A 14767-nucleotide genomic window follows, 5' to 3' on the forward strand; every position below is an offset into this window, starting at 1 on the left:
TTCCCTGGTAGCTCAGCTGGTAAAGAATCTGCCTAAAATGCAGGAAATCCCAGTTCAATTCCTGGGTCGGGAAGATCCTCTGGAGGGTAAGCCACCCACTTCAGGATTCTTGGGCTTCCCTGGTGGCTCAGACGGTAAAGAATCTGCCTACAATATGGGAGACCTGGGTTCGATCCCTGGGTTGGGAAGATCCCCCGGAGGAGGACACAGCAAACCACTCCAGTATTCCAGCCTGGAGAATCCCATGGACTGTATAGTCCATGGGGTGGCAAACAGTCAGACACAACTAAGCGATAAGCACAGCACAGGTCTGTGGTTATGACAGAAGTAACCCCGTGTGACTTCGAAGTCTAGTTCGTAAAAGGCAATGAAGCTTCTGCCTGCCGCTCCGGAAGCCACAAGGCTGACAGCCCTGTAGAGATCTGTCCAGACGGGGCTTCAGCATCTTAGGCGACTCCAGACACCCGCTGAGGATCTCCCAGAGCTAGTGGAGCAGCTGTGCCCAGCCATGCAGCCCCCATGTGCAGAAGCATGGCCTTATGGAAGGTTGTGGGTGGCACTGGGTGTGCAAACCCCACCCCCAAGAGCACTAAAATCCCCCAGGATGAGGCCCGGCCTGAGGAGGGTGAAGAGCCCCCAGGCCGAAGACCTGCGGGGTCCTCCCTGCTGAGAACTGCGTTTCCCCAGGGAGGGCTGAGGTCTGCTGAAATCCATCACCAAAACAGTGCAGACATGAGGACAGGAGCAAAGGGGGTCCCAGAGCAGAGGAGGAAGCCCCCAGCCCCCAGCCCCCAGCCTGGGAAACGCCAGGCTAGACCTGCTTGTTTCTTGGGTCACAGCACCACCATGTGGGCAAAGTCTGCTCGCCCCCCACTCACACCAGCAGCTCTTTTTGGACCATAAAGCACCCTCCTGCTTCTCCATTCAGACAGCTACTGTGGACTTTAGAAAATGAAGTACACGCAGACATAAGGGGTCAGAAGCCCACCGGATAATCTTCTCCAGGGGCAACGTGTTTTTGTGTCTCTTCTGTACATGGTTTGGGTGCACAAAAGTCACACACACCCAGACTACTCCCTCCCACACTCCGTGTTCTGCAGGGCCTCATAATGCTTTTGCTAACAGTCGTGCTGGACAGAGGCCAGCCCCCTTGGGCCACCATCAGGGACCCCTATGGCCAAGCTGACGTCTATAGGCTTGCCAGCACTTCAGGCTCGGGCCCCTGGGCAGGGTGGGGGGTGGGGGGTGCAAGACAGCAGCTAGGACCACACTGCTTGCCTGGGCCCCAGCTCTTCAGAATGTCCTGTAACTCCTCAGCCCTTGTGTCTCAGTTTCCCTGTCAAACAGTGTGAGGATTTGAAAAATGGAGCTTAGAAAACGGCTGGGCCAGAGCCAGTGCTGGAACACACCCTCCAGTCGTCACCACCGCAGTCTTCAGAACTAACGCAGCAGCACAGCAGACAGAGCTCCGGCTCTCCGAGCCCAGCCGTGGCCAAGACAGGCAGCCTAAGGCAGGAAGCTCAGGATCCGAGAGCCGCAGGGCAGCTCCAGTGTCCCATTCACTCCGTGGCCATGTGGCTGGGCTGCCCAGGAAGGGCAGTCTGAGAACTGGATGGCTCCAGCCAATCAGCAACGGGCACGGCGTGGAAGTTAGAAGTACACCATGCATGCCAGTGACCCTCCAGGCCAGAAAGCTTGACCTTGGAGACCAATGGTCTTGTGGAGGGTTTGTGAACCATTCCTGGGTCCCCCTCACAGAGCCCCATCAGGAGTAGAGCCCAAGAAGCTGCACTTACATCTGGGGCCCAGGGAGTCCTGACCACAGCGGGCAGGGGAACACACACCATGCTTCACACAGGAAGAAGTGGCAGGAGGTGAGTGATGAACGGACCCTCGAATGAATGAGTGGGGCTCAGTGCAGAGTCCGAGACCCCCAGGCCATGGGTGGGGCAGAAAGAGTACATGTACCCTACACACAATCACACATATGCACAGACACACACACACACACATGAACAAGCAGACTCCCAAGCTGTATACACTCTCACACAGATACACACAACCTGCCCAACGGTCAGTCAGGTTCTCCAGAGAGACAGAGGCAGTGGGGAGAGATTTATCACAAGGAATTAGCTTGTGGGATCAAAGAGGCTGAGAAGTCTGGACCCAGGACAGTCTCAGTCCAATTCTGAAGGCTGTGGAAGACAGATGACCCAGCTGGAAGACAGGCAGGCAAGGAGGACTCCCATTCTTCAGCCTTTGTTATACTCAGACCTCCAACTGATTGGACAAGGCCCACCACACAGGAGGGCTGGGTGCCTTAGTCAGTTTACTGGCTCCAATGCTGATCCCTTCTAGAAACATTGCTTATGAACGCACAGGGGATCATGCTTGACCAACTGTCTGGGCCCTCAGTGGCCCAGTTAAGTTGATGCATTAAACCAACATCACAACATACATACAAAACACCCACTCACACAAACTTACATACATCTGCTCATAAGCACCTACACACTTTTCATTCACATGCTATACATGAGTTCACATTCAGACACATGTTCACATTCAGACACATGTCAAGACTGAAACAAAGACTGCTGGGTGTGCATACACAGTACACACACACACACACACACACACACTTCCCTGAGGTGCACATGCATACACAAGACACATGTAACAGTACACACACACACTTCCCCAGGGTGCACATGCATACACAGGACACATGTAGCACAGGACACACACACACACACACACACACACACACTTCCCTGAGGTGCACATGCATACATTTAACACACACACACTTCCCTGGGGTGCACATGCATACACAAGACACATGTAGCACAGGACACACACACACACACTTCCCTGAGGTGCACATGCATACATTTAACACACACACACTTCCCCAGGGTGCACATGCATACACAGGACAGGACCACACACATTGGTGCATGCAACAGGACACATTAACAACACACACACACTTCCCCTGGGGTGCACATGCATACACAGGACACATGTAACAGTACACACACACACACACACTTCCCCAGGGTGCACATGCATACACAGGACACATGTAGCACAGGACACATACACACACACACACTTCCCTGGAGTGCACATGCATACACAGGACACATGTAACACAGGACACACACACACACACTTCCCTGGGGTGCACATGCATACACAAGACACATGTAACACAGGACACATGTAACAGTACACACACACACACTTCCCCAGGGTGCACATGCATACACAGGACACATGTAACACAGGACACATGTAACAGTACACACACACACACTTCCCCAGGGTGCACATGCATACACAGGACACATGTAACACAGGACACATGTAACAGTACACACACACACACTTCCCTGAGGTGCACATGTATGCACAAGACACATGTAACACAGGACACATGTAACAGTACACACACACTTCCCCAGGGTGCACATGCATACACAGGACATCTCTTCCCAGGGAGACTGGCCTGTTCATGCCAGGAGGACGGTCTCCTGCAGGGGGCCACTCGGACCCGAGAATCTGGGCCTTTGGAGGAGAAACTCCAAGCATCTGTTCTGGAAATCCCTGTTGGTGCTTCTCTGGACATCTCTTCCACGTGTTTCCAGGGCAGAAAATCGCAGAGGTTTTGCTAGCCACTCACTTCTTCCTCCTTCCTCTGCAAATAATCGTTGCTTGGAAATTCTTACAAAGGAAGTGGTTGAGTTTGTAGCTGAGAGATGTGGAGGTGAAGAGCAAGAAACCACCAGCCCACCCCAGACAGGCGGGTCACTGGGCGGGGCTTCCCCACCACCTCGGGGAGGCGCCCCTGCCCAGCACAGTCTGAGCACAGCCATGCCTGCCACCGGGGCGCTGCTGGCCGTCTGCGGCCTGGTCCTGGGTGTCTTGGGGAAGCCTTCACCAGGTAAGAGGGGATCTCCCCACTGCCTGGGTGCCATGAGCTTGCTGCTCACACGCTGTCACCACGGCACGTTCCAGGGGACCTCACAGAGGCTGCCTTTGTGGGGAGCAGGCTTTGGGGACACTGGGTGCTCTGGGGGCCAGTGAACTGTCTTCTGTTCCCCGCCATTCCTGGTGTCTGTGAGTGCCCAGAGGAGGCCCCCACCCAGGGCCCCTCCGTGGGGAGAGCTCGCAGGGTCAGGCCATTTCTGAGAGCGCATCCTTCTGGCCTCCACTGGGGGCCTGTGACTTCCCTGGGGGAACCTTTATTCTTCCAGCCAGGCCACCACTAGGGGAAGGCGAGGGGAGCTGCCAGGAAATGAGGCCGAGAGAGGGTAGGTGACTTGCCCAGTCACACAGCCCCTGAGCACCTGCCCCCATGTGCATGAGGAAGCTGTTGGCCAGAGTTGAAATGACCAGCGGCAGTGTGAGGGGTGGGGGCAGTGCCCAGGCAGCAACTGGTCTCAGCCTTCCTCTGTCTTCAAAGGGGGCTAAAGCATGGCCACAGGTGACCAGGTGGAGATGCCCAGGCAGGTGACAAGGAGACAGTCTGATCCTCTCAGTCCCTGGAGTGGTCATAGCCTCGGGAGTGGGCGACACTACCTCGGGCTCTGGCCCATCTCGGGGATCACAGGGACCAGACACCCCGTCTCAGTCCCCTCCCCCGGGCTGCGGTCTTAGCTCACACTGTGAACCCCACGGGGCATCTCATCTGCGCCGTCTGTCCGCCTGGGACCCCCGAGTGCCCGTCCGAAGGGAAAGCCTGAGTGAGGGGCCCACATCTCCACCGCACTGGGATGGGCGTTCCTGCCCTCCCCTGCCCTAAGCTGCTTCGGCTGCCTCCCTTCCTCCCCCAACAAGGGGATGGCGAGGGGAATCCTGGCCCAGAGGCGCTGGGCACGGGCCTCTTCCCTTGGTGGGACTGCCTGTCCTCTGCCGGGGTTTGGCCCTGGACCCAGCCATCTCCAACCCCACAGGAGAGGCCTGTCCCTGCCACGCCCCCACCCTCTGGCTGGCCGGGCCCTCCCCTGTCAGCTCTGCTCACAACCCTACAGCCCAAGATGAAGGAGGGCTCAGGGTCCAACTCACATGCAGAGGCCTTGGAAGCTCGAGCCTCTCTGAGCCTCAGTCTCGCCATCCACAAAATGGGCAAATCACCGCACCGCCTGAGGCCCAGGAGGAGCCTGGCTGCTGTGGCCCAAGGAAGGTAGTCCCCCTGGGTCTGGGGCACTAGGCAGTCGCCCACCCAAACCCCAGGTCCTGAGCCTCTGCTGGCCACAACCCCCATGCCACACAGATTCTCTCTGCTGTGACAGAGTCCAGGCCCAGTAAGAGGCTTGGAGGCCTCTGGCTGGTGGTCCAGCAGAGACAGTTCAGCCCCGGCCCCGAGTCTGCCCTCACCACAGCCCTCCTCCAAGAACAGATTCCAGAGCCTTCCACAGCAGGGGGACAGGCGCCCCCAGTGTCACGCCCTGGGCACCTGACTTCTTCCCACCCCTGGCACCGAACTGCGCTGACCTGAGCCCTTTAGAATCTGGGAAACCGCTGTGCCAATTTCTTCAGCTGTTCTACCTTCGGTTGAGAACAGAAAGCCCTTGTCTCTCAAGCTGACTCTCATCTCTCCTGGGAAGCCCCCCTAGTCAGGCTCCCAGGGGCCCAGCTTCCCACCACAGGCCACCTGGGCAGGGCCTGGGGTCCAGCCCATTAGTCACCAGCGACAGGACCCGGGCACACCTGGAGACCACCCTCCACAAGGGAGGCCCATGCTAGGCTGCATCTGGGGTTGGGGGGATGCCACATCTCGGCATGGGGGCCCTGGCCCACCCTCTGCATTCTGAGATTTCTTTTTTCCAGCTGGGACACCGTTTACCCCTACTGCAGCCATTTTGCATATCTGATATTTGACAGTCGAGACACTATTACACAACCCGTTAGCAACAAGACCTTCCTGCGGACGGTCTCCTGTACTTTCACCACAACCCTCAGGGGTAGGTGCCATCAAGAGAGGCTCAGAGAGGTCAAGCAATTTCCCCAAGACCACACAGCCTTTGAGAGACAGAGCTGGGATTCACTCTGGGCGGGTCCCGCTGGGTTAAGGCTGGGACTAACTAGCATCCTATCTGTGCCGGGGGATACATGCATCCCCTAAACGAAGGGAGACTCATCCCTCAGAGCCCCCAGAGTATGGCTGGTGGGTGTGGCCCCACAGAACTAAGGGCAACCATTGGCTCACTGAGATGTGATATCACGAGGGGGCATGGCTTGGGGTGAACCTCCAGGCAGACCATGGACACCAGCACCCCAGTTCCTGGGCATGACCCCTTCCCCCGGTTTGAGCTCCAGGCTCTGCCCACAACAAGGGCCCCATGAAGCTGGCAGGGAAGCAACCACTGGGAGGAAACCCCCAGGGACACGGGGTGGGGGGTGGGCCTTCAGCAGAGACGTCAGTGTTCCACTCCTGGGCACCCTGGTTCTCTTCTCAGGTTCCCCTCGCCTCCCAGGCACACCTAGAACATTCCTGAAACAGGAAGGGGTGGGGAGCCTCGGGCCGCCCAGGAGCCCCCTTGCCCTTCCACACCAGGAAACTCCCCTCCCCGCAGGGCTGCTCATCCACCCACTGGGAGAGACTGCAAGGCCAGGCCCAGCCCCCTCCCCAGTTTCAGTGCCTGGACCCCGGCCAGCATCCCAGGCTTCAGTGCCTCCCACGTGTCTTCATTTTTTAGAAAAGCAAGTTAAGGGACATTTGTTTACATAAAACATTTGCTACTGATTCATTTTATAGCTGGTCCTTGTCAGAAAGTTGCTGTCCTCTCCCGGGATGCTTTCTGAACGTTTGGGGGTGATTCGAGGGCAGACCCCGTCCTCTGTAACCTGCATGGGAACAGTTAACTGTTGCTGCCACCCACGGGGCTGGGGGCAGCATCCCCTGAGCTCCGGCCCACCTGGTCAGCAGTGGACCTGCCCTGATCCCTAGATGCCTGTGAAGTGCCCACACACTCCTGGTGGGAGCAGAGTGCCCCACCCCATGAGGGCAAGCACAGGGCCTGGCCATCGAGGGCACAGGCAGGGGGCCAGTGTTGGTTCTGAAGAAGGGGTTGTCCAGCAGGGAGGGCAGGAGCTGGAGGAGTCGTCACTTGGGATTCTGATGGAAAGTTAACTTTTCAGCCAGAAACACCAGAACAGTTCTTGACACTTTGCTTCCCACTGTGATCACCAGGAGAGGAGAGTCCTTGATTCCCTTGAATCCGGGGCTAAAGAGGCCTGGGGTAACTTCACAGAAGGGAGTGGCCAGGGAGTCCACGGGGGCGGCCTGGTCTGAGCCACCCGGGGGTCAGTGGGAGCAGCCTTGGTGGTGTCAGGGCGAGCGGGCAGGGTCTGCTAAGAGCCAGCCCTCCACAGGTTCCTGCCCATGACCTGTTACCCTGGTCTGAGACGACACCCTGTCTCCACCAGGGGCGTCTGCTCTGGCCGCGGGAAGGCTGGGCCTCTGCCGTCCTCCTATCTACAGGCCTTTGTGCTCCTGCCCAGGGTCTCATCCGGGTGTCATGACAACTGTGTCCCCGGGGGCAGCCAGACCCCCCACTTGGTGCCCGCCACCTGCCGCCGTCCCCCTAACCTCCCCAAGTCCCTGGGCCCTCCATGTCTTCTTTGTCGAATCTCCTGCCACCTGAGTTATTTCTTCCAGACCAGCTGAAGAGCTCTTTCTCTCCCAGGAGGCGTGAGGGAGCCTCCTCTCTCCTTCCTGACTCAGCCCACCCCCCTCAGGAGTCTGCCCACCTCCATCTCCCCTGTGCCCCTCAGGGCTGCAGCCCTCACTGCCGCACCTCATCCGGAGACCTCACTTCCCTCCTAGCTGCCCCTGGGTGTGGGAGGCAGAGCATTTGTTCCTCCTCACAACCTCACCTCCTGGTGGTCCTCTCAGCCCATGTCAACAGGCCACCACCTGCCACCAGGGTGAGTCACAGTCCCGCTCCGGGCCCCACACCCAGCCTGCAGCTCAGGGCTCTCTCTGCTCTCCTTTACCACCCTCCACCCCCCACGCACCTCTCGGCCCTCTAACTGGTCCCCACCTGGCTCCCTCATGAAGCCCTTTCTGCCAGGTCACTGTCACCATCACTGTCCCCCACCTTCTGGACTGTGTGCCCCCCTAGCCCCTGGCATCACTCCCAGCACCCCTCCGGAAATACTTCTTGAGAGAAAGAGTGCAGCTTTAGAACCTGGAGTTAAACCCCCCTGCACCCCTTGGAGGCCTGTTACTCCCTGTAGATGGGGTGGAGGTGCGAGGAAGACAGCCCCCAGGACCCCCTCGGCGGGGGTGGGGGGCTGGCTACCTGACTGGGACCCTGGCACCCACCCGGCTGCCGATCTTCTCGAAGAAGACCCCCCACCCCAACCTTGGGCTTATTCTGTCCCCAGCTTTTCCCTGTTGATGTCTTGAAGAATCATTCTGAAAATAGGTTTGACTTTTTAACTTTTTCAAACTAAAAATGAGGTTCTATCGTTTGCTTCGACAGCTCTGCTGACAAAGCCTCAGTGAACTGAAGCCTGTATTTTAGGAAATGTAGTTAAAAATAAACCAAGTTCAATGATTCTCATAACCTCTGTAATTTTACCGAAATCACTTAGGAGCTGACGTCACATGCTTGGGAGGGACGTTCATAGGTCCGGCCTCGCCTAGTTTCACTTCGTTATTATTAATACAATCATGTTAAGTTCAACTGAAATGACATTTAATACGTTTTATTTAAAAAACAGGTGACAGTTGATTATCTTTGCAACACTGAGTGAGCGCTAATGTTTTTGTTATACTTTTCTATATTTTTCAAGTTTCCTACCAGATAGGCAAGCCTATAATCAGAAAAGGCACTGTATGTAATTTGCACAAAGGGGAAATCGACAGCCATGGGTATAGGCCTACAAACACACGGGAGACTGGGCTCCTGCCCACCAGGTGCTCCTGCTGTTTATGGACTATGCTGATGAGCAATCAAGCTGTTCTCCCAAAAGAAAACCACACGACTTCCCGGCGTCAACAGCAGGCCAGGAGCCCTCCAGCACCGGAGTCAGAGCCACGGGCTCAGGGCCCAGACGGCCAACCAACACAGCTGCCATGTCCAGAGACCTCAGCCATGGCCGGCGTCTGTGGGACATCACATGAGGGCCGGGTCACTGCAAAGGAGAGTCTCAGAGACGCTGGGGACAGTTTTGTGGGGGACCAGTGACAGCATTCCGTGCTGGGAGATTCTCACCAGAGTGGAGCAGGCCCCTAGCTGAGCGGGCCTCACAGAGGCATCCAGAGCTCCCTCTCGACCAGGGACCCAGCTGGGCCCACCTGCCAGAAGGGGTCCCGCTCGGGCAGCCAGTGCCAGTCCCCCTGACAAAGAGGCTGTCACAGGCGCCAGCGGGTCACACATAGGGTCAGGGGCCCTACAGAGACCCAGATGGGGCCCACACCTTCTCTGCCCATGGCCAGCACCCCCTCCATGCTCCACCCACACGGAGAGGAAACCCCTCAGCTGGGCTGATGCGGCCGGCCTGGCCGGCCTTGTTGTCACTTCTGGTTGGGGTCTCCTGTGCCTGCTGCCACGTCAGACGCCCAGTTCTAAGGAGGGCTTCATGAAGACCTCAACCGACGGTGGAACTAGCCTCCTCTGGGAGCCTCAATCTAAGCCACAGGATCACTGACACCCCAGCAATACCACCCTGCCGAGCTGAGCTGGGTGTCTGCCATGTCCCAACCTCTGCTAGGACCCATGGACAGGCTGGTCCCAGGAAAGGTTCCAGCATCTCTGACTGACCCCAGCCCAGGCTCCTGGGCACACAGACCCACACAGGCCATGCTGCCAGGCGCCTGGGCCCCAGCCCAACCAGCCAACTGGGCCTAACCCCCACCCACCCCCAGCTCAAGTTGAAGGTCCTCTCGGCCCGTGAGCCTTATGACTGGGGGTCTCTGTCCCCCAGTCCAGCCCCTGAGGAATGAAGCCCCCACACGCTGCTGACCTCACAGCATGGTTTCCCTCCCAGGAGTCAAGATTTCTTCACAACCAGGGAGCTGTGCATCCTCTGATAGTGGGGCCCACACCCAGCACCCCAAGTCTGCAGTCCCAGCAAGTCCCCCGTGAGGAGGGACCCAGGCAGCGCTGACCCCTCTCCACATTCTACGCCTGGAAGCTCGTCCACACGTCTGTGGCTCCGGCCTGCCCACCTTGTGTTGACCCCAGCCCCACTGAATCCTCCACAAGGTGCTCCCCAAGGGAGGCAGAGTAACCCTCCAGGCAGCACAGGCCAACAGACCATCCACACTGGCCAGAACGCAGCTGAGCCTGGACTCGGGCCATGCATGATACGAGGACCCCACACTCCACACAACTCAGAGGAAGACCACAGCTGAGCAGGCACCGGGGGATGGGTCCACGCCGGGTCACCTCGGGCACAAGATGACTTCAGGAAAATCGGGGGAATTCCTAGTAAAGAGAAGTAATCTACTGCCCAAACCCTCCGCCCGTTCTCCCTCCCCCACAATTTTGATTTTAATGCACAAGTAGTCTGTGACCACTGCAGCAAAACTGAGAAATGTTGGCTTGAAAAAGTCAGCCCTGAACCACCAACTACAATTTCTGCCATCCACCTGCTTCCTGAACTTCCAGAGGAGCGGCACATGGGTGACCTGGAAACCTGGCAGCTAGCACACGGGTGCCCCGGGGACCTGGCGGCTAGCACACAGGTGCCCTGGAAACCTGGCAGCTAGCACACAAATGCCCCGGGGACCTGGCAGCTAGCACACAGGTGCCCCGGGGACCTGGTGGCTAGCACACGGGTGCCCTGGGGACCTGGCAGCCTGGTGGTTTCAGTCCAGAGTCCCGGGAGTGATGGACGGCCTCCAGGCACCTCCCCCTCGGCCACTTGCTGGAGACAAGCAGAGGGGTCGGAGCCAGAGGGCAGCCTCAGAGACCAGGGGCGACTTCTCTGCACACCAGGGCTCATTCTGACAGAGGCTCTTGCGGGCTGTCCAGGTTCCTGTGACCGTCAGAGACGACCTGGCTTCTGAAAGGGGCCAGGCAGGCAGGGACGGGACTTCTTACCCATCTCTCTGCTCCCCACCACACTGGCCCTTCGCTGGGGACAGGACAGCCACGGAGACACACAGGACATGCACCAGGAGGTGCGGGGTAGATGGGCCGGGAGGGTACACAGCCAGGGGCAGGGGGGACAGGCAAGGTCGGCAGATGGGGAGGTGGACGAGTGGGGGCCACACTGGGAGCAGAGGTGGGAGGCATGATCCTTGGGCCAAGCCCCCATCCCTCAGCAAAGTTCTCATCTGGTTCTGTTTCTCATCCAGACTTTTGCTCCCAGATCCTTAAGTCAGATGTGAAACCAGGATTTCCCAAGACCATCAAGACCAACAACCCAGATGTCCTCAGGGCGGCCCGACACAGCGCCGAGAGCTTCAACAACTGCAGCAATGACGCCTTCTTGTTCCGGGAGTCCCGCATCAGCAGAGCCCTTGTCCAGGTGAGGTCTGGGCTCGCAACAGCGCAGGGCGGCCAGGTCTGACCAGATCTGACCTCCCAGAACCAGCCTGGGGCCACCAGCGTCAGGCTCCAAGGCTGGCACCATCTCTCAGCAGACCAGGCTTCCCCAGGGTGGACAGTGCAGTCCCTGGAGCGGGGCCACAAGCTGCACTGCTACCCACCTTCAGGGCTGCCTGAGGGTGGCTCCGCCACAGCCCCAAAGCACCTCTGGCCACGCTGCCCCCACTGTGCCCCGTCCCCACGTCACATCCTGGGAGGTCCCCATGCTTCTCAGCGACCCCGTATGGGAGGCCTGATGTTCCCCACACAGGGACCCCATGGGGTAGTCAGGCCTGGCTCCTGAGCACACAGGTCGAGGGTACAGGACCCAGTCACTCACCCCCTAAAAGCAGGGGCCCAGGGCAGCCGGTCACAAGCTTCACATCCACTGATCCGAGGACGCAGGCTGCCCAACACACCTGGCATGCTGACACACACTCACAGTCACCCCCTGGGCACAGGATTGGCAGGTGACTGTGTTCTCTCTCTCTGGCGATTGCCAACTCTGAGAGCAGGGTGCTGTCTGGATCGTGGAGGTCGGTCTGCGCGGGTGAAAGCTGCATCAGGGCTCTAGGGGCCCAGACAGGGGGATCAGGGTCTTCCCTCCCCACTGCCTGCAGGAACCTGGGCCGAAGCCTGGAGGGAGGGAGGTGGCCCCCAGCTCACTCCCTCTCTCACCATGTCCTGGACCCAGTGTCCCAGGCCCACCCTCTGTCCCCTCAGATAGTGAAAGGCCTGAAGTTCATGCTGGATGTGGACATCGGCAGAACCACCTGCAGGAAGACCGGGCACGCAAACCTGGATGACTGCGGCTTCCAGACCAACCGCACCCTGCAGTGGGTAAGAGGAGGGTCTCGCCTCCCCGCCCTCACACTCCTCAACCGCCTCCACAGCCTCGAAGTCACCCTCAGCACTTCTCTCCCCGTGAGGCTCCAGATCCCACCCCGACACCAGAGGGTGGGAGGCGGCCCCCTGGGACTTCCCAAACACCCAGCCCTCCTCGCTCCCAGAAGCACGTGTCCAGGAGCACACACTGAAGGCATGGAGGTGTGGGCGGAGCAGAAACACCTTTGACCTAATTCAGAAACTATATATACACACTGAGGGAGAGCAGAGGCGGCAGAACTTAGGGTTAGTCGCTCAGTCATGTCCGATTCTTTGTGACCGCACAGACTGAAGCCTGCCAGGCTCCTCTGTCCATGGGATTCTCCAGGCAAGAGTACTTGAGTGGGTTGCCAGCAGCAAAACCTGGTAATCTAAAAACAGAGGTGTGGAGGATGTGCTGTTTTCTTCTTTTTGGCTGTGCTTGGTCTTTGTTGCTGGAAGTGGCCTACTTGCTAGTCGTGGTGCAGGGGCTTCTCACTGCGGAGGCTTCTCTCGCTGCGAAGCGCAAGCTCAGTAGTTGTGATTCATGGGCTTGGTTGCCCCACAGCATGTGGGGTCTTCACGGAAGAGGGATCAAATTCGTGCCCCCACGCTGGCAGTGGACTCTTAACCAATCGACTGCCAGGGAAGCCCAAGTGTGTATTCTTGAATTACACCTGCAACTTTCCTATAGATTTGAAGTTTTTCAAAATAAAGTCTGGGCAGGAAGAGAATTCTTCAGTAAAGAAAACACACAGGCCTATGTGTGGGTGCACACGCAGATGTGCACACGTGAACACATGCACATAAGCACACGTGTGTGTACATAACCCCCCCCCCAAGGCAGTGGCACTGGAAACCCACTTCTGCAGCAGGTGGGGGTACCCTGGTGGGGTGGGCAGCCTCCGGGAAGGGAACCCTCAGGCCACCCCTCCTTTCAGACCCTCAGCTGCTACTCTGAAGTCTGGGTCATCCCCTGGCTGCAGACTACCGAGGTGTCCGTCCTCCACTGTCACTGACCGCCGCCTCCCAGCTCTGTCCCTGCTGTCACCAGTCCTCGGGAACGGCATCTGCCAGGAACAGAACGGTGGCGCCAGGAGCCCACAGATAGCCACGTCGTTGCTGGGATGGGAAGCCAGTCTGCACAGATGGGGCAAGTCCTCTGGTGCGAGTTACACAGGTTCTCAACCCCAAGGGCCCTCCCACCCGACTGCCCCGAGGTCCCAGGCCCTCGAGGAAAGCCCAGAGGGCCGTCCTTCAGGCTGAATAATCATCCCAGCACTGGGCAGGGACCCGACCAGCTCAGTAACGACCTCCAAGGTGAACACTTAGGAAGAAACCTGAATAAAGAACTGACCCCCTCAAAGCTCTGCCTGGTGCTTGCCCCACTGAGGGGAGAACTTGAAAGGCAGCTCAGTGATGGGAGGGCCCGCCGTACGGAGGGGCACGGCAGGAACCCCGGGACCAGCGCCTCGGAACACCCCCGTGGGGCCACCACGCCTGACGCAGCACACAGGCTCTGAACTCCCCTCTATCTTCACGCACCAACACGCACTGGAGCACAAGGCCAGGTTTCTCCTGACAACCATGGGGCCACCCAATGCTGCCCCACAGGCCTCACGGGACATCAGAACGGAGAGGTGTTGGGGGAGCGGCCCCAGGGCACCCCCAACCGAGTCCCCCGTGCCCATGACGGTGTCACGAACTGCAGGGGGAGGGTGTCAGCCAGCAGGAACCTCAAGGCCCGCACTGCCACCCGGTCTGCATGCTTTTTGAAACACAGCAGCTCTGCTCTCAGAGCGAATGAGTCTGACAGCGGCAAGCTGCGCCTCCATCTCATTCAGTGTCACCGGGAAAACGTCAAGTTAAGGACCCAGGATTCTAAGACGCACAGAGGTACCACCAAGAAGGAACACTCAGGTGTCACACTGACCGAAACCAAACTCCAGCCAGCCAGCCCACCCTGAGTGTTCCCCAGCCTCCCCGCCAGGCCTCCGCCCCTGACCATCAGCCGTGGAGACTGGGATCCAGCTCCAGGCCCCCTCCCCACCCCCACCCCGGGCTGCAGACGGACCAGGCTCTGAGGAACACCCACTGCCCGGTGGACTAACCACCTGCAAGGCTTAGTCTCACTGCGGCCCAGCCTTGGTGCCAGGGACCCGTAGGTCTGAGCCCTGGGCTGAGCGGTCACCCTGCCCCCTGCCCCCAGCCGCCTGCACCTCTGGGAAGGTCCCTCCCCAGCCTCCACTCCCAGTGAGACTCGGTCAGTCTCCCTGTATCATTAAGAGCTCAGCACACGTGAAAACGCTTCAGCACGGCAGCGCGAACGCTGACGACAGAACCTCAGT

The 14767-nt window shown here is 58.6% G+C and overlaps 1 protein-coding gene across 1 annotated transcript; it reads left to right on the plus strand.

Annotated features, from left to right (window-relative positions):
* CST7 (cystatin F) lies at nt 3853-13785 on the plus strand. Its single transcript, XM_005688093.3, has 4 exons — nt 3853-3949; nt 11324-11496; nt 12279-12395; nt 13361-13785. The coding sequence occupies exons 1-4, from the start codon at nt 3880-3882 to the stop codon at nt 13436-13438; spliced, it is 438 nt and encodes a 145-aa protein (XP_005688150.1). The 5' UTR covers nt 3853-3879; the 3' UTR covers nt 13439-13785.

Source organism: Capra hircus, chromosome 13, assembly GCF_001704415.2.
Source record: "Capra hircus breed San Clemente chromosome 13, ASM170441v1, whole genome shotgun sequence".
Taxonomy (NCBI): Eukaryota; Metazoa; Chordata; class Mammalia; order Artiodactyla; family Bovidae; genus Capra; species Capra hircus.

Bases quoted from the DNA above. Each gene is read 5' to 3' on its own strand.
- CST7 (XM_005688093.3), top strand. From the start codon at position 3,880: ATGCCTGCCACCGGGGCGCTGCTGGCCGTCTGCGGCCTGGTCCTGGGT. The intron at 11,497-12,278 runs GTGAGGTCTGGG...CTGTCCCCTCAG, and splicing joins TCAGCAGAGCCCTTGTCCAG to ATAGTGAAAGGCCTGAAGTT. The intron at 12,396-13,360 runs GTAAGAGGAGGG...CCCTCCTTTCAG, and splicing joins CCAACCGCACCCTGCAGTGG to ACCCTCAGCTGCTACTCTGA.